This window comes from Ranitomeya imitator, chromosome 3 (genome assembly GCF_032444005.1).
Source record: "Ranitomeya imitator isolate aRanImi1 chromosome 3, aRanImi1.pri, whole genome shotgun sequence".
Lineage (NCBI taxonomy): Eukaryota > Metazoa > Chordata > Amphibia > Anura > Dendrobatidae > Ranitomeya > Ranitomeya imitator.
Genome location: NC_091284.1, coordinates 6,926,604 through 6,949,124, shown reverse-complemented (window position 1 = coordinate 6,949,124; position 22,521 = coordinate 6,926,604). Strand labels below are relative to the sequence as shown.

Below are 22,521 nucleotides of genomic sequence, written 5' to 3'. Positions count from 1 at the left end.
CTCCTCCGTCAGCAAGGCGCCAAGTCCTCCTCCTCCGTCAGCAAGGCGCCAAGTCCTCCTCCTCCATCAGCAAGGCACCAAGTCAACCTGCTGGACTTCTTGCCATAAGAATGGGACCCCCCCATGCTTTTTTTTCACCATACCAGCAAGACCCCTCATCCCCTTCTCCCCCACACACAAGACTGTAAATAAAAAATAGATTTTATTTCTGGGCGGAGGGCACGGACAGGACACCACACGGCGATTCATCCGCTGCTCAGGAGTGCAATTAAATAGGCTGTTATGGAAGACAAAGGGATAACCCAGGGCCCGAGGTTATGGCGGGGGCCCCAGGACATGGGGGGGAACAACAAACATACAAGATTTCTGTATAAAACCAACATTTCTACTAGAAACAAAACATTGATGTTCTGTGGGGGCGTGTACTAATGTCCACCGCGAGTCCTCAGGGGAGGAGCTACATCAGTGTGGCACAGCCAGGGATAGCTCCTCTATCCACAGCCATGAGTCCCCCTTATTGCATTGGTTTGGTCCACAGTCCAGGACTCACAATATACACATGGGGTGGATCCATTCAGCAGCGTGGAGGGGAGTTGCATCACATTTATTGCTTTGTTGCAGGGTGGCCGCCATCTTGCTGCCCCCATTGTACCGTGGCTGTAATCCTTTTGATCAGGTGGGGCAAGTGCAGAAAGTGGGAGAGACCCCATCCCCGACCTGAGTGGCTCCATCCTTGGGAGAGTCCTGTAATCCCCCTGGATCGGAGGACACGGCTTAGTCCCTGGTCTCTCCCAGGTCAGTCCATCTCCATGGACATGAGGCGGCGGTGCTCCCGGCGCTTCTCCTGGACCGGTGGCGCCTTACAGCAGAAGCGGGAACTGCAGTATCCGATGAGGCAGGACAAGAGGCCGGCGAGGAGCGACAGTCCGACTCCGATCAGCAGCGGAACCTGGAAGGCGCTGAGCACTGCGCAGAAAACACAGGGTTACTCCACAAGCAGAAACAGGACGCCACCTGCAGGACGGGAGAGGAACTGCCCAGCACCATAGGAAAGCACCGGCAGGGGGCACCCCTGTGACCGGGGGCTGTGATATTACACCCCCCATTGTGCAGGTTACGGGGGCTCCACTGTGACCGGGGGCTGTGATATTACACCCCCCATTGTGCAGGTTACGGGGGCTCCACTGTGACCGGGGACTGTGATATTACACCCCCCATTGTGCAGGTTACGGGGGCTCCGCTATGATATTATACCCCGTCGCTGTGCTGGTTACGGAGGCTCCGCTATGACATTATACCCCCTCGCTGTGCTGGTTACGAGGGGTTCCGCTCTGATATTATACCCCCTCGCTGTGCTGGATACGGGGGCTCCGCTCTGATATACCCCCTCGCTGTGCTGATTACGGGGGGGCACCGCTATGATATTATACCCCCTCGCTGTGCTGGTTTCGGGGGCTCTGCTCTGATATTATACCCCCTCGCTGTGCTGGTTACGGGGGGCTCCGCTCTGATATTATACCCCCTCGCTGTGGTGATTACGGGGTTCCGCTCTGATATTATACCCCCTCGCTGTGCTTGTTACGGGGTTCCGCTCTGATATTATACCCCCTCGCTGTGGTGATTACGGGGTTCCGCTCTGATATTATACCCCCTCGCTGTGCTGGTTTCGGGGGCTCTGCTCTGATATTTTACCCCCTCGCTGTGCTGGTTACGGGGGGCTCCGCTCTGATATTATACCCCCTCGCTGTGGTGATTACGGGGTTCCGCTATGATATTATACCACCTCGCTGTGGTGATTACGGGGTTCTGCTCTGATATTATACCCCCTCGCTGTGCTGGTTACGGGGGGCTCCGCTCTGATATTATACCCCCTCGCTGTGGTGATTACGGGGTTCCGCTCTGATATTATACCCCCTCGCTGTGCTGGTTTCGGGGGCTCTGCTCTGATATTTTACCCCCTCGCTGTGCTGGTTACGGGGGCTCCGCTATGATATTATACCCCCTCGACGTGCTGATTACGGGGGGCTCCGCTATGATATTTTACCCCCTCGCTGTGCTGGTTACGGGGGCTCCGCTCTGATATTATACCCCCTCGCTGTGCTGGTTACGGGGGCTCCACCACTTTCACACCCTGCGCTCAGTGACTTACAGTCCATCCTGACACTGAGGGACATCATGGCGGAGGTGACCGTCTCCTGCTGGCTCCAGCCGCCCTCACGGCTGCGCACCCAGGGTGTGACGATACAGTAATGGCCGCCGGCGTCCTCCTCCTGGCAGCCGTACACCCGCAGCCTGTACTCCATGTCGCTGACGCGCTCCAGGGACACCTCGCTGCTGCTGTTCCTCCGACTGTGCCGGACCTGAGCGCTGCGATCCGCGGATGCCAGGAAGACGGAGGAGCCGCCCGGCCGCTGCACGAACCACGAGACCTCGAACGCCATGTTATCTGTGAGGGAGAGAGGGGGACAGCCGACGTCACACGGTGGAGGGAGAGAGGGGGACAGCCGACGTCACACGGAGGAGGGAGAGAGTGGGACAGCAGACGTCACACGGAGGAGGGAGAGAGTGGGACAGCAGACGTCACACGGAGGAGGGAGAGAGTGGACAGCAGACGTCACACGGAGGAGGGAGAGAGTGGACAGCAGACGTCACACGGAGGAGGGAGAGAGTGGACAGCAGACGTCACACGGAGGAGGGAGAGAGTGGGACAGCAGACGTCACACGGAGGAGGGAGAGAGTGGGACAGCAGACGTCACACGGAGGAGGGAGAGAGTGGACAGCAGACGTCACACGGAGGAGGGAGAGAGTGGACAGCAGACGTCACGCGGAGGAGGGAGAGAGTGGACAGCAGACGTCACACGGAGGAGGGAGAGAGGGGGACAGCAGACGTCACACGGAGGAGGGAGAGAGGGGGACAGCCGACGTCACACGGAGGAGGGAGAGAGTGGGACAGCCGACGTCACACGGAGGAGGGAGAGAGTGGGACAGCAGACGTCACACGGAGGAGGGAGAGAGTGGGACAGCAGACGTCACACGGAGGAGGGAGAGAGTGGACAGCAGACGTCACACGGAGGAGGGAGAGAGTGGACAGCAGACGTCACACGGAGGAGGGAGAGAGTGGACAGCAGACGTCACACGGAGGAGGGAGAGAGGGGGACAGCCAACGTCACACGGAGGAGGGAGAGAGGGGGACAGCAGACGTCACACGGAGGAGGGAGAGAGGGGGACAGCCAACGTCACACGGAGGAGGGAGAGAGGGGGACAGCCGACGTCACACGGAGGAGGGAGAGAGGGGGACAGCCAACGTCACACGGAGGAGGGAGAGAGGGGGACAGCCAACGTCACACGGAGGAGGGAGAGAGGGGGACAGCCAACGTCACACGGAGGAGGGAGAGGGGGACAGACGTCACACGGAGGAGGGAGACAGACGTCACACGGAGGAGGGAGAGAGGGGGACAGCCGACGTCACACGGAGGAGGGAGAGAGGGGGACAGCCGACGTCACACGGAGGAGGGAGAGGGGGACAGCCGACGTCACACGGAGGAGGGAGAGAGGGGGACAGCCGACGTCACACGGAAGAGGGAGAGAGCGGGACAGACGACGTCACACGGAGGAGGGAGAGGGGGACAGACGACGTCACACGGAGGAGGGAGAGAGGGGGACAGACGACGTCACACGGAGGAGGAAGAGAGGGACAGCCAACGTCATACGGAGGAGGGAGAGAGGGACAGCCAACGTCACACGGAGGGAGAGGGGGGGACAGACGTCACACGGAAGAGGGAGAGAGCGGGACAGACGTCACACGGAGGAGGGAGAGGGGGACAGACGACGTCACACGGAGGAGGGAGAGGGGGACAGACGACGTCACACGGAGGAGGGAGAGGGGGACAGACGACGTCACACGGAGGAGGGAGAGGGGGACAGACGACGTCACACGGAGGAGGGAGAGGGGGACAGACGACGTCACACGGAGGAGGGAGAGAGGGGGACAGACGACGTCACGGAGGAGGGAGAGAGGGGGACAGACGACGTCACACGGAGGAGGGAGAGAGGGGGACAGACGACGTCACACGGAGGAGGAAGAGAGGGACAGTCAACGTCACACGGAGGGAGAGGGGGGGACAGACGTCACACGGAGGAGGGAGAGAGCGGGACAGACGACGTCACACGAAGGAGAGAGGGGGGAAGACGACATCACACAGACGACGTCAGAGGGAGAGAGGGGGGACAGATGACACACGGAGGAGGGAGAGACGGAGACACACGACGTCACACGGAGGAGGGAGAGAGGGGAACACACGACGAGACACTAGGAGAGTGATGTGACATCACACGGACGGGGTGGGGGGCACTTACCTGGCTCCACAGCCGGCCCGTCTATGGTGATGATGCACCACACCTCCGCTCTCTCGCCGCGGTACACGCTCAGGCTGTCGGACCGCGCACTCACATTAAATACTGGACCTGAAGGGAAAATGGGAAGGGTCAAACTCCGCCCAATTAACATAAGCCCGCCCCAGCGGATCTCACCTGCCGTTTGGAACTCCAGCAGCACCGGATTGGTGGTTTTGTTCTGCGCCCTCCTCCAGGCTCCGCCTCCCCCCTGCATCCAGGCCGTGATGTCGCATTGGTACGTGCCGAGGTCCTGGTTCTGCGCTTGGTACAGTCTGAACAGGTAGGACCCCTCCTTGGCCTTCTCCAGCACCACGTTACTGAGCGCGCCCGGCCGCCGGCGTACCACCCCATCGCGGCTCAGCGAGATCACCATGACGGGTGCTGCACCTTCCTGGGGGGGCCTCCGCGTCACCTGCACAGAATACTGTGGGGTAGGGAGGCTCTGCGGCTGCACCGTGCACATCATCTCAAAAGTCCCACCAGCCGCGGACACCATCGTTATCAGCTGCGCGCCCACCGAGATGGAGGAGTCTGCGGAGAGAGAGACACTGAGGCCCGGCTGCTCCACCCCTAACACTGCACAGAACAGAGACCGCAGCTCTGGAGGTGACTGGAGGATAGGAGACACGGACAACAAAATAGAGAACACAGCTCTGGAGGTGACTGGAGCATAAGACAAGATGTAAAAGCAGAAGTGAGTGCAGCTCTGGAGGTGACCGGAGGATAGGAGACACTGACAACAGAACAGAGAACACAGCTCTGGAGGTGACTGGAGCACAAGACAAAGATGTAAAAGCAGAAGTGAGTGCAGCTCTGGAGGTGACCGGAGGATAGGAGACACTGACAACAGAACAGAGAACACAGCTCTGGAGGTGACTGGAGGATAGGAGACACGGACAACAAAATAGAGAACACAGCTCTGGAGGTGACTGGAGCACAAGACAAAGCTGTAAAAGCAGAAGTGAGTGCAGCTCTGGAGGTGACTGGAGGATAGGAGACACTGACAAAATAGAGAACACAGCTCTGGAGGTGACTGGAGCACAAGACAAAGATGTAAAAGCAGAAGTGAGGGCAGCTCTGGAGGTGACTGGAGGCCAGGTTCCTCACCTTCGCTCTTCCAAAATAGGGTGATGGGTGCGGATGAGGCTTCGCCCGCGGGGGTCCAGCTGTGGTTGCGCAGCTGCTTCCAGCTTGTGCCCGTGCAGTGATAGCGCCCCTGATCCTCCTCCGTCGTCCACTGTATACGCAGTATGAAACTCTGGGGGTCCCGGCGCAAGAGGATCAGCACCCCCTGCTCCAGCCGCTGCTGGTAGTTGCCCCCGACCTCCAGGCTCCCGTCCTGATGCTGGGACCCCATCAATATCGGGGAGTCCTGCCCCTGAAAGGGAGTGAAATACCAGGACACAGACAGGTGGGGGGCTCCGACCACCTCACACCACAGCTCCACGGGCTCCTCTGCCATATGGGGGGCCACAGACATGTTCAAAGACATCGCAAGATCCGTGGCTGATTTATAAAAAAAATAAATAAGATTGTGAGGAGTTGGCGGGGGGGGGGGAGAAGGCAGGACACGGGAGGAGGAGGTCGGGGATGGAGAAGGCAGGACACGGGAGGAGGAGGTCGGGGATGGAGAAGGCAGGACACGGGAGGAGGAGGTCGGGGATGGAGAAGGCAGGACACGGGAGGAGGAGGTCGGGGATGGAGAAGGCAGGACACGGGAGGAGGAGGTCGGGGATGGAGAAGGCAGGACACGGGAGGAGGAGGTCGGGGATGGAGAAGGCAGGACACGGGAGGAGGAGGTCGGGGATGGAGAAGGCAGGACACGGGAGGAGGAGGTCGGGGATGGAAGGGGCAGGATGCGCTCCGTTACTCACCGTTTTGGGTCACGCGGACACTCACTGGCAGCGACGTCCCTTCGGCAGCACGGTGCCAGGTCCCGTTCCTCAGCAAGGTCCAGGCCTCGGCCCGGCAGCTGTACTCCCCGGAGTCCCATGCTTGGGTCACCAGCAGCTGGTAGGTCACGTTGGCCCCTTGGTCAGGATCGGGGTCCAGGCCATTGGGCAGCGGGTGAAGCCCGCCAGGATGAGAGAAGAACCAGCGCACTCGGGTGATGAGGGGGGCACTTGAGTCTGCGGATACCAGGCAGGACAGCGTGAAGGAGGAGCCCTCTGACACAACGAGGGCTGGCGCCAAGATGGACACTGCCAGCTCTGGGGGAGAGAAAAGATCACGTTAAAAATGGCAACCTGCATCCTGATCCGGCTACAGAGGGAGGAAAACACGAAGCACAAGAACGAACAAACTCAGAGCAAGTGTCCGGACCACAACACTGAAAAGCAACTGTGCTAACCACTGAGCCACTGACTGCTGACCACCGAGCCACCCAACCACGGAGCTTACGTCTGCCAGCGGCCCTCGCCTCCCGTCTGCCCTTGGTACTGGGCCCCACCTTCTCCCAGCTGCCCTTGGTACTGGCCCCCACCTTCTCCCAGCTGCCCTTGGTACTGGCCCCCACCTTCTCCCAGCGCCCGGCTGCCCTTGGTACTGGCCCCCACCTTCTCCCGGCTGCCCTTGGTACTGGCCCCCACCTTCTCCCGGCTGCCCTTGGTACTGGCCCCCACCTTCGCCCGGCTGCCCTTGGTACTGGCCCCCACCTTCGCCCGGCTGCCCTTGGTACTGGCCCCCACCTTCTCCCGGCTGCCCTTGGTACTGGCCCCCACCTTCTCCCGGCTGCCCTTGGTACTGGCCCCCACCTTCTCCCGGCTGCCCTTGGTACTGGCCCCCACCTTCTCCCGGCTGCCCTTGGTACTGGCCCCCACCTTCTCCCGGCTGCCCTTGGTACTGGCCCCCACCTTCTCCCGGCTGCCCTTGGTACTGGCCCCCACCTTCTCCCGGCTGCCCTTGGTACTGGCCCCCACCTTCTCCCGGCTGCCCTTGGTACTGGCCCCCACCTTCTCCCGGCTGCCCTTGGTACTGGCCCCCACCTTCTCCCGGCTGCCCTTGGTACTGGCCCCCACCTTCTCCCGGCTGCCCTTGGTACTGGCCCCCACCTTCTCCCGGCTGCCCTTGGTACTGGCCCCCACCTTCTCCCGGCTGCCCTTGGTACTGGCCCCCACCTTCTCCCGGCTGCCCTTGGTACTGGCCCCCACCTTCTCCCAGCTGCCCTTGGTACTGGCCCCCACCTTCTCCCAGCTGCCCTTGGTACTGGCCCCCACCTTCTCCCAGCTGCCCTTGGTACTGGCCCCCACCTTCTCCCAGCTGCCCTTGGTACTGGCCCCCACCTTCTCCCAGCTGCCCTTGGTACTGGCCCCCACCTTCTCCCAGCTGCCCTTGGTACTGGCCCCCACCTTCTCCCAGCTGCCCTTGGTACTGGCCCCCACCTTCTCCCAGCTGCCCTTGGTACTGGCCCCCACCTTCTCCCAGCTGCCCTTGGTACTGGCCCCCACCTTCTCCCAGCTGCCCTTGGTACTGGCCCCCACCTTCTCCCAGCTGCCCTTGGTACTGGCCCCCACCTTCTCCCAGCTGCCCTTGGTACTGGCCCCCACCTTCTCCCAGCTGCCCTTGGTACTGGCCCCCACCTTCTCCCAGCTGCCCTTGGTACTGGCCCCCACCTTCTCCCAGCTGCCCTTGGTACTGGCCCCCACCTTCTCCCAGCTGCCCTTGGTACTGGCCCCCACCTTCTCCCAGCTGCCCTTGGTACTGGCCCCCACCTTCTCCCAGCTGCCCTTGGTACTGGCCCCCACCTTCTCCCAGCTGCCCTTGGTACTGGCCCCCACCTTCTCCCAGCTGCCCTTGGTACTGGCCCCCACCTTCTCCCAGCTGCCCTTGGTACTGGCCCCCACCTTCTCCCAGCTGCCCTTGGTACTGGCCCCCACCTTCTCCCAGCTGCCCTTGGTACTGGCCCCCACCTTCTCCCAGCTGCCCTTGGTACTGGCCCCCACCTTCTCCCAGCTGCCCTTGGTACTGGCCCCCACCTTCTCCCAGCTGCCCTTGGTACTGGCCCCCACCTTCTCCCAGCTGCCCTTGGTACTGGCCCCCACCTTCTCCCAGCTGCCCTTGGTACTGGCCCCCACCTTCTCCCAGCTGCCCTTGGTACTGGCCCCCACCTTCTCCCAGCTGCCCTTGGTACTGGCCCCCACCTTCTCCCAGCTGCCCTTGGTACTGGCCCCCACCTTCTCCCAGCTGCCCTTGGTACTGGCCCCCACCTTCTCCCGGCTGCCCTTGGTACTGGCCCCCACCTTCTCCCGGCTGCCCTTGGTACTGGCCCCCACCTTCTCCCGGCTGCCCTTGGTACTGGCCCCCACCTTCTCCCGGCTGCCCTTGGTACTGGCCCCCACCTTCGCCCGGCTGCCCTTGGTACTGGCCCCCACCTTCTCCCGGCTGCCCTTGGTACTGGCCCCCACCTTCTCCCGGCTGCCCTTGGTACTGGCCCCCACCTTCTCCCGGCTGCCCTTGGTACTGGCCCCCACCTTCTCCCGGCTGCCCTTGGTACTGGCCCCCACCTTCTCCCGGCTGCCCTTGGTACTGGCCCCCACCTTCTCCCGGCTGCCCTTGGTACTGGCCCCCACCTTCTCCCGGCTGCCCTTGGTACTGGCCCCCACCTTCTCCCGGCTGCCCTTGGTACTGGCCCCCACCTTCTCCCGGCTGCCCTTGGTACTGGCCCCCACCTTCTCCCGGCTGCCCTTGGTACTGGCCCCCACCTTCTCCCGGCTGCCCTTGGTACTGGCCCCCACCTTCTCCCGGCTGCCCTTGGTACTGGCCCCCACCTTCTCCCAGCTGCCCTTGGTACTGGCCCCCACCTTCTCCCAGCTGCCCTTGGTACTGGCCCCCACCTTCTCCCAGCTGCCCTTGGTACTGGCCCCCACCTTCTCCCAGCTGCCCTTGGTACTGGCCCCCACCTTCTCCCAGCTGCCCTTGGTACTGGCCCCCACCTTCTCCCAGCTGCCCTTGGTACTGGCCCCCACCTTCTCCCAGCTGCCCTTGGTACTGGCCCCCACCTTCTCCCAGCTGCCCTTGGTACTGGCCCCCACCTTCTCCCAGCTGCCCTTGGTACTGGCCCCCACCTTCTCCCAGCTGCCCTTGGTACTGGCCCCCACCTTCTCCCAGCTGCCCTTGGTACTGGCCCCCACCTTCTCCCAGCTGCCCTTGGTACTGGCCCCCACCTTCTCCCAGCTGCCCTTGGTACTGGCCCCCACCTTCTCCCAGCTGCCCTTGGTACTGGCCCCCACCTTCTCCCAGCTGCCCTTGGTACTGGCCCCCACCTTCTCCCAGCTGCCCTTGGTACTGGCCCCCACCTTCTCCCAGCTGCCCTTGGTACTGGCCCCCACCTTCTCCCAGCTGCCCTTGGTACTGGCCCCCACCTTCTCCCAGCTGCCCTTGGTACTGGCCCCCACCTTCTCCCAGCTGCCCTTGGTACTGGCCCCCACCTTCTCCCAGCTGCCCTTGGTACTGGCCCCCACCTTCTCCCAGCTGCCCTTGGTACTGGCCCCCACCTTCTCCCAGCTGCCCTTGGTACTGGCCCCCACCTTCTCCCAGCTGCCCTTGGTACTGGCCCCCACCTTCTCCCAGCTGCCCTTGGTACTGGCCCCCACCTTCTCCCAGCTGCCCTTGGTACTGGCCCCCACCTTCTCCCAGCTGCCCTTGGTACTGGCCCCCACCTTCTCCCAGCTGCCCTTGGTACTGGCCCCCACCTTCTCCCAGCTGCCCTTGGTACTGGCCTCCACCTTCTCCCAGCTGCCCTTGGTACTGGCCTCCACCTTCTCCCAGCTGCCCTTGGTACTGGCCTCCACCTTCTCCCAGCTGCCCTTGGTACTGGCCTCCACCTTCTCCCAGCTGCCCTTGGTACTGGCCCCCACCTTCTCCCAGCTGCCCTTGGTACTGGCCCCCACCTTCTCCCAGCTGCCCTTGGTACTGGCCCCCACCTTCTCCCAGCGCCCGGCTGCCCTTGGTACTGGCCCCCGCCTCACTTCAGCTTCTGTGGCATCCACCAGACATCACAGACATGGAGTCACCGCTGCGCACACTCACCGATTGGCCGCACCTCCACCTGGGCCACGGCCGCCCTCTTCTCCAGGATCTTCTCCCAGCCGTTGGCCCCTTGCACCCAGGTTTGGGCCACGCAGCTGTACTGTCCAGCATCTCCGGCCCGTGCAGCGTCCACCGTTAGCGTGTAAGTGTCGGGCTCCGCCGTGTCCACCCGTAGATCCCCGCCGCTGTAACGGGAGGCGTACTCCGCCCCAGGCTGCAGCCGCCCGAGGTGTGTGAGTGTCAGGACATCAGAGACGGAGCCGCCGGACTGGCGCTGCCATGTGACGGACAGGTGGACGTGAGTTGGTGCATCCGCTAGGGACGCCAGGCACTGGACCTGGAACCAGCCGCCCTCTGTGATGTTCTGGATGCCGGCCCGCCGACCTTTAGGGACCTGGAGGCGGAGGGAGTCGGAGATCACTGTGAAGAGAGGGGCATTGTTATATGGAGGGAGGGCGGCCGATGAAACCTAGAAGGTGTCCATTATCACCTGGATGGCGAGGAGCCCTGTGAGAGCCGAGGAAGACAGCCGGCACCAATCACTGGAATATGGCACCACAGGGGCAGGAGAGGGGCGCAGGCGGCACCCCAGGAGGGAAAAAGGAGACAGGAGAGGGTGAAGGCGGCACCCGGGGGAAAAAAGAAGACAGGAGAGGGGCGAAGACGGCACCCAGGAGGGAAAAAGGAGACAGGAGAGGGGCGCAGGCGGCACCTGGGGGAGAAAGGAGACAGGAGAGGGGCGAAGGCGGCACCCGGGGGAGAAAAAGGAGACAGTAGAGGGGCGCAGGCGGCACCCGGGGGAGAAAAAGGTGACAGGAGAGGGGCGCAGGCGGCACCCAGAAGGGGAAAAGGAGACAGGAGAGGGGCGCAGGCGGCACCCAGGAGGGAAAAAGGAGACAGGAGAGGGGCGCAGGCGGCACCTGGGGGAGAAAGGAGACAGGAGAGGGGCGCAGGCGGCACCTGGGGGAGAAAGGAGACAGGAGAGGGGCGCAGGCGGCACCCGGGGGAGAAAAAGGTGACAGGAGAGAGGCGCAGGCGGCACCCGGGAGGGAGAAAGGAGACAGGAGAGAGGCGCAGGCGGCACCCGGGAGGGAGAAAAAGGAGACAGTAGAGGGGCGCAGGCGGCACCCGGGGGAGAAAAAGGAGACAGTAGAGGGGCGCAGGCGGCACCCGGGAGGGAGAAAGCAGAGGGGCGCAGGCGGCACCCGGGGGAGAAAAAGGAGACAGGAGAGGGGCGCAGGCGGCACCCGGGGGAGAAAGAGGAGACAGGAGAGGGGCGCAGGCGGCACCCGGGGGAGAAAAATGAGACAGAGGGGCGCAGGCGGCACCCGGGGGAGAAAAATGAGACAGTAGAGGGGCGCAGGCGGCACCCGGGGGAGAAAAAGGTGACAGGAGAGGGGCGCAGGCGGCACCCGGGAGGGAGAAAGGAGAGGGGCGCAGGCGGCACCCGGGGGAGAAAAAGGAGACAGGAGAGGGGCACAGGCGGCACCCGGGGGAGAAAAAGGAGACAGGAGAGGGGCGCAGGTGGCACCCGGGGGAGAAAAAGGAGACAGGAGAGGGGCGCAGGTGGCACCCGGGGGAGAAAAAGGAGACAGGAGAGGGGCGCAGGCGGCACCCGGGGGAGATCAAGGAGACCGGAGAGGGGCGCAAGTGGCACCCGGGAGGGAGAAAGGAGACAGGAGAGGGGCGCAGGCGGCACCCGGGGGAGAAAAAGGAGACAGGAGAGGGGCGCAGGTGGCACATGGGAGGGAAAAAGGAGACAGGAGAGGGGCGCAGGCGGCAGGTGGACAGCGGCATCTATTCACTGCATTTCTGATTTTTTCTACATTTACATAATTTCAGTGAGGAAGGAGAGCGGCCCGAGACCCAGATAACATCCAGACAGCATTGTAGTGCAGTACCCAATGTGACCACAGGACAGTGGAGGAGGGACTGATAGCTGCCAAGAAACACAGACCAGCAACAAGGGTGGGGATGTACTCAGCTCTCCGCCGGGATCTAGGGTTGGTGGGTTACAGGACTCCCCTCCCTGTGGTGCAGCGTATGGGGGGAGGTGAGGTGGAGCATCTGATCAGGGGTGGTACCTTTCAACCTGGACCATCCATAATTGGTTACAGGAGCTCCCCTCCCAGTGGTGCAGCGCATGTTGGGCGGGGGTGGTACCTTTGCCCTGGACCATCTAGAATTGGTTACAGGAGCTCCCCTCCCAGTGGTGCAGCGCATGTTGGGCGGGGGTGGTACCTTTGCCCTGGACCATCTAGAATTGGTTACAGGCCCTCCTAGTGGTGCAGCGCATGTTGGGTAGAGTATCTGGGCGGGGGTGGTACCTTTGCCCTGGACCATCTAGAATTGGTTACAGGAGCTCCCCTCCCAGTGGTGCAGCGCATGTTGGGCGGGGGTGGTACCTTTGCCCTGGACCATCTAGAATTGGTTACAGGCCCTCCTAGTGGTGCAGCGCATGTTGGGCAGAGTATCTGGGCGGCGGTGGTACCTTTGCCCTGGACCATCTAGAATTGGTTACAGGAGCTCCCCTCCCAGTGGTGCAGCGCATGTTGGGCGGGGGTGGTACCTTTGCCCTGGACCATCTAGAATTGGTTACAGGAGCTCCCCCTCCCAGTGGTGCAGCGCATGTTGGGTAGAGTATCTGGGCGGGGGTGGTACCTTTGCCCTGGACCATCTAGAATTGGTTACAGGAGCTCCCCCTCCCAGTGGTGCAGCGCATGTTGGGTAGAGTATCTGGGCGGGGGTGGTACCTTTGCCCTGGACCATCTAGAATTGGTTACAGGAGCTCCCCTCCCAGTGGTGCAGCGCATGTTGGGCGGGGTATCTGGGCGGGGGTGGTACCTTTGCCCTGGACCATCTAGAATTGGTTACAGGAGCTCCCCTCCCAGTGGTGCAGCGCATGTTGGGCAGAGTATCTGGGAGGGGGTGGTACCTTTGCCCTGGACCATCTAGAATTGGTTACAGGAGCTCCCCTCCCAGTGGTGCAGCGCATGTTGGGCGGGGTATCTGGGCGGGGGTGGTACCTTTGCCCTGGACCATCTAGAATTGGTTACAGGAGCTCCCCTCCCAGTGGTGCAGCGCATGTTGGGCAGAGTATCTGGGAGGGGGTGGTACCTTTGCCCTGGACCATCTAGAATTGGTTACAGGAGCTCCCCTCCCAGTGGTGCAGCACATGTTGGGCGGGGTATCTGGGCGGGGGTGGTACCTTTCAGCAGGACGTGGGCCTCATAGTTGCCGCTGTAGGTGGCGTCGGTGCTGGGCGTGGAGCAGGTGTAATTTCCCTCGTCGGCCGCCCGCAGCTGGTGAATGTGGAGCTGCACCTCGCTGTTCCCCGTCCTCAGCAGTTGGAGATCCCGGGAATCCACCCGTTCCTTGTAGGAGGTGTGTGTAAAGGTCGGGTCCCAGGTGCTGAGCAGCTGCACTGAAGACCCCACCCCCGAGGAGTACGTCCACTCAAAGTTCTGCTCTCTGGGGCCCTCATAATCACTAACGTCACAGGAAATTAAGACATCGGTACCTTCCACCCGCAACAGGGGTCCATATGGGACACGGACTACACGGCCCAGCACTGTACCTGCGGGAGGAGAAAACATCACATGACCAAGGAGTCCAATCACAGCACACTCTGAGGGGTGGGGAACAAAGCTGCAGCTTTGGATGTGACTGGAGAACACAGCAGAATACTTGGTGACCGCGGCAGTCAGGCAGCCCCCGGCCCGGAGGGCACCATTACAGGGGTACAATAGACGGTACTTGACCCCCGGCCTCAGTGAGTCTGACACCCCGGGGTTAGACTGTGAGGAGTCGGTGACCCCGGCGCGGCCTGTGATGCCATCGGTGTGGCGCTCCCGATAACAGCCGCTCCATTCACGTCTAGCCTGCAGTAATGAATTCTGGGAAATGGTTCATAAAACTGCAAGAGGTCGGAGGGTTAACTCTATCCCTGCTACATGCGCCATTAACCCTTCCATAGCCATAGACAAGCAGGTGACGCCCGTCAGCCCTACGTTCGGACAGGTCACACGGTTCTGGCGGCTGTAATACGGCACGACAGCAGCTTAATACGACCGCCGGCCGTGCACCGCCAGGTCAGACGCTCTGCCGCCAACTGACCACGGCTCTTCAGCAGCGACCCCGGAGGTCAACAGGACGATCCTCCTCCGCGGCACCGCTGATCTCCGCCGTCACCAGAACTGCACTATGAAGAACGAACCGTCCAGGGGTCCTAGCAGCCCCCACAGGCCGGACCGCATGGCAGCCAGCCCCCCAATACACAGCCGCTCCACGTGACCCGCTCAGACAGGACGACCCCAGAGCAGAGAGGACACGACCATCAGGGGGAGCCACGGGTCACACGGAAATGGCTCCCCCCCCCCTCCCTCCCCCCCCCGACAGTCCCTGCCTGCAATATCCCAGTATGGCTGAGGAGGGCGCCCTGGGCATGGGGCAGTGATTGGCCCCTGGGTGCAGAGGTCTTCTCCTGGCTGTGGTGGGGCACAGAGCGACGGGCGGCCGCCATGACTGTACGATGCCTTTCCCAGCAGCGTTTGTCACCCAGGACGGGTCTGAACACGCCGACAAGACAAGCTGTCACCCTGCCAGACCGCGCCCCGGAGAGCTGACAGTGGGCGACTGCTCCAGAGCCTGCGGGGTTAACAATCCCAGACATCAGAGGAACCTCAGCGCCCCCAGATTAACCTGCTGTGCGGGGAGATCGGGGGTCTCACACCCTACAGCGCAGCCACAGAAGGGTTAACGCATGGTGCTGCCGGGGGAGGGGAGCGCTCAGCAGCGGGTGATGGGTCCTTGTAGGGACAAATCAGTAAGGGGCCACCCCACACCCTGCTGAGACCCCCAGTCACCAACTCCAGGCTCAAATCCCCCCCCAGTCACACTACCCATCTCACAACAAGCCCAGGACCCCACAGCTCCAGCACTCCAGGTTTAGCAGGAACATTTGGCCCCGACTGTCCTCCTCCCCGAGCACGCCATACGTGCGCCGTCTCCACAGCACTATACAGGGACAGGATTGGCACTAGATACATCGCCCTCCTGCTTTCCTTTTTTTTTGCCATGAATGTACACACTTCTGGAGACCACGTAACCCCATGAATAAGACCCCGGTGGGGCGAAACGTTGGCTTTGGTCTGATGTGAACACGTTTGCTCCTATTTATTCTACGGCTATCCCTTTTGTTATAATAACTTTGTTGAACACTGCTTGCAGCATAGTCGGAGTGTGCGGTAATGTTCTATATGAGACTTTCCTGCCTCCGGGTCTCTCACCAGCACCTCGAGTTATTTTTTGATCATTGCCATTATTCTCCTTATATCCTTGTTTGCCAGCAGTAGTGGGATCTGGACCCTCACACGCTCGGGGGCCCCCAGCACGGTGCTGTGTGTTATACCGGGACCCCTCAGCACAGGTGGTGCAGTTATGGGGGCTGCACAGGGCGGCCGGTGATGATGATGATGGTGGTGGTGGTGCTCTGCAGCACAGATCCTGGCTGTGGGGGAGGGGCTGGGGAAGTTTGGGCAGTAGACGGGGGAGGGGATGTGGGGTCTTTGTGTAGAAATGTGAGACCCCCTTCCCCCAGTGTTAGGGACATGTGACCAGAGGATGCACAGACCCCAGCACTAAAGACTGGGGGGTATGAGGAGGGGCAGCGCTGCAGGGTGAAAGTTTATGAACCCCCAGAAGTTTCCGTATTTTTCCATAAAGTTCATCTAAAATTACATCAAATATTAACAAAAATCCAAAGAGAAAAAAACAAGTAAAGTATGTGCCCCCCCTCCCTGTATATCAGTGCCCCCCCCTGTATATCAGTGCCCCCCCTCCAGTATATCAGTGCCCTGTATAAGTATGTGCCCCCCCCTGTATATCAGTGCCCCCCCTCCAGTATATCAGTGCCCTGTATAAGTATGTGCCCCCCCCTGTATATCAGTGCCCCCCCTCCTGTATATCAGTGCCCTGTATAAGTATGTGCCCCCCCCGTATATCAGTGCCCTGTATAAGTATGTGCCCCCCCTCCTGTATATCAGTGCCCCCCCCTGTATATCAGTGCCCTGTATAAGTATGTGCCCCCCCTCCTGTATATCAGTGCCCCCCCCCTGTATATCAGTGCCCCCCCTCCTGTATATCAGTGCCCCCTCCTGTATATCAGTGCCCTGTATAAGTATGTGCCCCCCCTCCTGTATATCAGTGCCCCCCCCCTGTATATCAGTGCCCTGTATAAGTATGTGCCCCCCCCGTATATCAGTGCCCTGTATAAGTATGTGCCCCCCCTCCTGTATATCAGTGCCCCCCCCTGTATATCAGTGCCCTGTATAAGTATGTGCCCCCCCTCCTGTATATCAGTGCCCCCCCCTGTATATCAGTGCCCTGTATAAGTATGTGCCCCCCCCCTGTATATCAGTGCCCTGTATAAGTATGTGCCCCCCCCTGTATATCAGTGCCCTGTATAAGTATGTGCCCCCCCCTGTATATCAGTGCCCCCCCTCCTGTATATCAGTGCCCCCCCTCCTGTATATCAGTGCCCCCCCTCCTGTATATCAGTGCCCTGTATAAGTATGTGCCCCCCCCTGTATATCAGTGCCCCCCCTCCTGTATATCAGTGCCCCCCCTCCTGTATATCAGTGCCCTGTATAAGTATGTGCCCCCCCCCTGTATATCAGTGCCCCCCCTCCTGTATATCAGTGCCCCCCCCCTGTATATCAGTGCCCTGTATAAGTATGTGCCCCCCCCGTATATCAGTGCCCTGTATAAGTATGTGCCCCCCCCGTATATCAGTGCCCTGTATAAGTATGTGCCCCCCCCCGTATATCAGTGCCCTGTATAAGTATGTGCCCCCCCCCGTATATCAGTGCCCTGTATAAGTATGTGCCCCCCCCCTGTATATCAGTGCCCCCCCTCCTGTATATCAGTGCCCCCCCCCGTATATCAGTGCCCTGTATAAGTATGCGCCCCCCCCCGTATATCAGTGCCCTGTATAAGTATGTGCCCCCCCCCGTATATCAGTGCCCTGTATAAGTATGTGCCCCCCCCGTATATCAGTGCCCTGTATAAGTATGCGCCCCCCCCCGTATATCAGTGCCCTGTATAAGCATGCGCCCCCCCCGTATATCAGTGCCCTGTATAAGTATGTGCCCCCCCGTATATCAGTGCCCTGTATAAGTATGCGCCCCCCCCCGTATATCAGTGCCCTGTATAAGCATGCGCCCCCCCCCGTATATCAGTGCCCTGTATAAGTATGCGCCCCCCCCGTATATCAGTGCCCTGTATAAGCATGCGCCCCCCCCGTATATCAGTGCCCTGTATAAGTATGTGCCCCCCCGTATATCAGTGCCCTGTATAAGTATGCGCCCCCCCCCGTATATCAGTGCCCTGTATAAGCATGCGCCCCCCCCCGTATATCAGTGCCCTGTATAAGTATGTGCCCCCCCGTATATCAGTGCCCTGTATAAGTATGTGCCCCCCCCGTATATCAGTGCCCCCCCCTGTATATCAGTGCCCTGTATAAGTATGTGCCCCCCCCCTGTATATCAGTGCCCCCCCCTGTATATCAGTGCCCTGTATAAGTATGTGCCCCCCCTCCTGTATATCAGTGCCCCCCCCTCCTGTATATCAGTGCCCCCCCCCCCCGTATATCAGTCCCCTGTATAAGCATGCGCCCCCCCCGTATATCAGTGCCCTGTATAAGTATGCGCCCCCCCGTATATCAGTGCCCTGTATAAGTATGCGCCCCCCCCGTATATCAGTGCCCTGTATAAGTATGTGCCCCCCCCCTGTATATCAGTGCCCCCCCCTGTATATCAGTGCCCTGTATAAGTATGTGCCCCCCCCCTGTATATCAGTGCCCTGTATAAGTATGTGCCCCCCCCCTGTATATCAGTGCCCCCCCCTGTATATCAGTGCCCTGTATAAGTATGTGCCCCCCCCTGTATATCAGTGCCCTGTATAAGTATGTGCCCCCCCCTGTATATCAGTGCCCTGTATAAGTATGTGCCCCCCCTCCTGTATATCAGTGCCCCCCCCTGTATATCAGTGCCCTGTATAAGTATGTGCCCCCCCCCTGTATATCAGTGCCCTGTATAAGTATGTGCCCCCCCCCCTGTATATCAGTGCCCCCCCCTGTATATCAGTGCCCTGTATAAGTATGTGCCCCCCCTCCTGTATATCAGTGCCCCCCCTCCTGTATATCAGTGCCCTGTATAAGTATGTGCCCCCCCCCGTATATCAGTGCCCTGTATAAGTATGTGCCCCCCCCCGTATATCAGTGCCCTGTATAAGTATGCGCCCCCCCCGTATATCAGTGCCCTGTATAAGTATGCGCCCCCCCCGTATATCAGTGCCCTGTATAAGTATGTGCCCCCCCCGTATATCAGTGCCCTGTATAAGTATGTGCCCCCTCCCGTGCAGTGTATAAGTATGCGCCCCCTCCTGTGCAGTGTATAAGTATGCGCCCCCTCCTGTGCAGTGTATAAGTATGCGCCCCCCCTCCCGTGCAGTGTATAAGTATGTGCCCCCTCCCGTGCAGTGTATAAGTATGCGCCCCCTCCTGCGCAGTGTATAAGTATGTGCCCCCTCCCGTGCAGTGTATAAGTATGCGCCCCCTCCCGTGCAGTGTATAAGTATGCGCCCCCTCCCGTGCAGTGTATAAGTATGCGCCCCCTCCCGTGCAGTGTATAAGTATGCGCCCCCTCCCGTGCAGTGTATAAGTATGTGCCCCCTCCTGCGCAGTGTATAAGTATGTGCCCCCTCCTGTGCGGTGTATAAGTATGCGCCCCCTCCTGTGCGGTGTATAAGTATGCGCCCCCTCCCGTGCGGTGTATAAGTATGCGCCCCCCCTCCTGTGCGGTGTATAAGTATGCGCCCCCTCCTGTGCGGTGTATAAGTATGCGCCCCCTCCCGTGCAGTGTATAAGTATGCGCCCCCTCCCGTGCAGTGTATAAGTATGCGCCCCCTCCTGTGCGGTGTATAAGTATGTGCCCCCTCCTGTGCGGTGTATAAGTATGCGCCCCCCCTCCTGTGCGGTGTATAAGTATGTGCCCCCCCCCTCCTGTGCGGTGTATAAGTATGCGCCCCCTCCTCTGTATCTGGTGACCTGTGCACCAATTACAGCATCTAAGTGTCTCCAGTAATGGCAGATTATAGCGAGCGCTCAGGTATGGTGTGAAGAGGCGTTATCTGAGCATGCTCATGTCTGAGTCCCGGCGGCTGCATGTCTGTTAGCCTCATCACATGCAGGGATTGCCCAACGCTAACATCTCTAACACGTCATTATCTCCTATAAATTCGCCGAGTTCTAGGTGCGGATTCACCGGCACAATCACATTACAATCCGAAAACTGGTCCTACATGAGCCGGTCCTGGGGCAGCACGGTGCGAACCCTCAGTGCAAACAGTGGGGTGATGGCAGGAACACGCCGCACACAAGGAGCCTTATACTGGAGGAACGAACATCACGGACCAGAAACTGCTGCAAATCAGCAAGGAAAGGATAACGAGCAGGAGACGCCAGGAAGCGACCGCCACCGGTACTGAGGCGATGGGCCGGACACCGATCCGCGGCCCCTACATCTGACCCGAGACGTCTCCTCTGCTCGCACCTCCACACGTCCGGAGATCGGGCTGACGGCCCCGTGTCATCAGTAGCCCACCGTCTCCAGATTCTCATCCCATTCTCTGCAGAGGTCGGAGCCGATAATGGTGTAATGTGAACAGAGGCGAGCGACCAAACCAGAACAGCTCCATCATCAGCATCAAGTCAGTCCGGAGAGGAAAAGTTATAGAAATGGAGATTGTTCAACGACGTCACTAAGAAAAATGGAGAAATTCAAGTCCTAGAGATGCGACCGCGCTGAGGAACAGATGGCAGAACTCTGAGCGACCATGCACAAGATCAGCGGGATCCACCGGACACAAGGAATTCACGTCCAGGAGACTTATCACCGGGGAGAGCGGTGCGACGCTCTGTGAGAACAGCGCCCAGTGTCTGACGCCGCGTCTGCTCTGATGTCACCGGCGGCTCCTGCCGATCTGCCTCCAATCACGGGCCTGTCGACCCGATGCCACAGCCTCAAACACAAGAAGCTCCGGCCAGGGGAGTCAGGGCCGCAATGAGGGCCCCGCCGCAATCAGGGCCCCGCCGCAATCAGGGCCCCACCGACCCGATGCCACAGCCCCAAACACGAAGCTCCGGCCAGGGGAGCCAGGGCCGCAATCAGGGCCCCGCCGCAATCAGGGCCCCACCGACCCGATGCCACAGCCCCAAACACGAAGCTCCGGCCAGGGGAGCCAGGGCCACAATCAGGGCCCCGCCGCAATCAGGGCCCCACCGACCCGATGCCACAGCCCCAAACACGAAGCTCCGGCCAGGGGAGCCAGGGCCACAATCAGGGCCCCGCCGCAATCAGGGCCCCACCGACCCGATGCCACAGCCCCAAACACGAAGCTCCGGCCAAGGGAGCCAGGGCCGCAATCAGGGCCGGGCGACTGCAGCAGCGCTGGGTGGGGTGGGGGGGGGGCTTCTACTTTTTCCCCTCACAGACAGCGGACACTGCAGCATCAAACATCGCCGGGAATCACACAGAGACGTCTCCGCACAACTCTCACTGTAGTCTGAGGTTACTCGGCCAAATTACTGCCAAAATGTGGAACATTCTGAAGGGGTCACAAACTTCTGCACCACAGCGGTGTCCCCCCAGTCACTACACCACTCCGATGCCTCCCCCGGAATCCTATCCCGCCCCCCCAACTACACCGTTCCGGTGCCTCCCCCGGAATCCCCCCCCCCCCCAACTACACCGTTCCGGTGCCTCCCCAGGTATCACCCCCCCAACTACACCGTTCCAGTGCCTCCCCCGGTATTCCCCCCCCCCCAACGACACCGCTCCGGTGCCTCCCCCCGTATCACCCAACTACACCGTTCCAGTGCCTCCCCCGGTATTCTCCCCCCCCAACGACACTGTTCCGGTGCCTCCCCCCGTATCACCCCCCAACTACACCATTTCAGTGCCTCCCCCGGTATTTCCCCCCCCCCACTACACCGTTCCGGTGCCTCTCCCAGTATCACCCCCAACTACACCGTTCCAGTGCCTCCCCCGGTATTCTCCCCCCCCCAACGACACTGTTCCGGTGCCTCCCCCCGTATCACCCCCCAACTACACCATTTCAGTGCCTCCCCCGGTATTTCCCCCCCCCCACTACACCGTTCCGGTGCCTCCCCCAGTATCACCCCCAACTACACCGTTCCAGTGCCTCCCCCGGTATTCTCCCCCCCCCAACGACACTGTTCCGGTGCCTCCCCCCGTATCACCCCCCAACTACACCGCTCCGGTGCCTCCCCCCGTATCACCCCCCAACTACACCGCTCCGGTGCCTCCCCCCGTATCACCCCCCAAATCACCCCCCAACTACACCGTTCCGGTGCCTCCCCCCGTATCACCCCCCAACTACACCGTTCCGGTGCCTCCCCCCGTATCACCCCCCAACTACACCGCTCCGGTGCCTCCTCCCGTATCACCCCCCCCCCCCCACTACACCGTTCCGGTGCCTCCCCCCCTACACCGTCCGGTGCCTCCCGCGCCCTCCAGTTCCCGGGTCAGGACCCGCACTGACCGGTGAGGAGGAGGAGCAGCAGCAGTAGCGGCGGGGCTGGAGCTCCGGGGCTCCCCGGAATCCTCATGCTGCGCGCACGTCCGTCCCGCCGGCTCCACACAACTGAACGCGAGGAATAAGCGCCTGAGGGAGGAGCCACAACGCCACGCCTACGGAACGCCCATCAGACACACCTCGTACTGACGTCACCCGTAGGTGAGCGCTCACACCTGCGCGACAGCAGCCACTCAGCGGCCGCCATAGTAACCTGTGCTGCTGTGTGATTGGTTGCCCACAAAGTAGGGGCGGAGCTTCTACTTGATTCAGGTGAAACTGAGGCGAAGAACTGGAGACGAGACCAGAAACCAGAGCGGCCGAGCACCGTAATCACCCGGAGAGAAGCGCAGCACCCGGCCGGCCGTAATTATAGTGATACAGGCGCACAAGGCTCTACTACTGCTGTATCTAATCCTCTCCTGTGTGATACTGACTGCTGAG

At 61.1% G+C, this 22,521-nt stretch overlaps 1 protein-coding gene across 1 annotated transcript; it reads right to left on the bottom strand.

The window, feature by feature from the left end:
- Positions 1–189: 189 nt before the first annotated feature.
- On the bottom strand, positions 190–22,186 carry PTGFRN (prostaglandin F2 receptor inhibitor). The gene is made up of 9 exons (XM_069760418.1): positions 22,045–22,186; positions 13,631–13,999; positions 10,423–10,842; positions 6,270–6,605; positions 5,503–5,901; positions 4,531–4,926; positions 4,357–4,464; positions 2,150–2,446; positions 190–966 (listed from the first exon to the last, which is right to left on the bottom strand). The coding sequence occupies exons 1-9, from the start codon at positions 22,109–22,111 to the stop codon at positions 797–799; spliced, it is 2,562 nt and encodes an 853-aa protein (XP_069616519.1). The 5' UTR covers positions 22,112–22,186; the 3' UTR covers positions 190–796.
- Between the last annotated feature and the right edge of the window lie 335 nt (positions 22,187–22,521).

Bases quoted from the DNA above. Each gene is read 5' to 3' on its own strand.
- PTGFRN (XM_069760418.1), bottom strand. From the start codon at position 22,111: ATGAGGATTCCGGGGAGCCCCGGAGCTCCAGCCCCGCCGCTACTGCTG. The intron at 2,447-4,356 runs GTAAGTGCCCCC...TCTCCCTCACAG, and splicing joins CGGGCCGGCTGTGGAGCCAG to ATAACATGGCGTTCGAGGTC. The intron at 967-2,149 runs GTAAGTCACTGA...TTTTCTGCGCAG, and splicing joins CCTCAGTGTCAGGATGGACT to TGCTCAGCGCCTTCCAGGTT.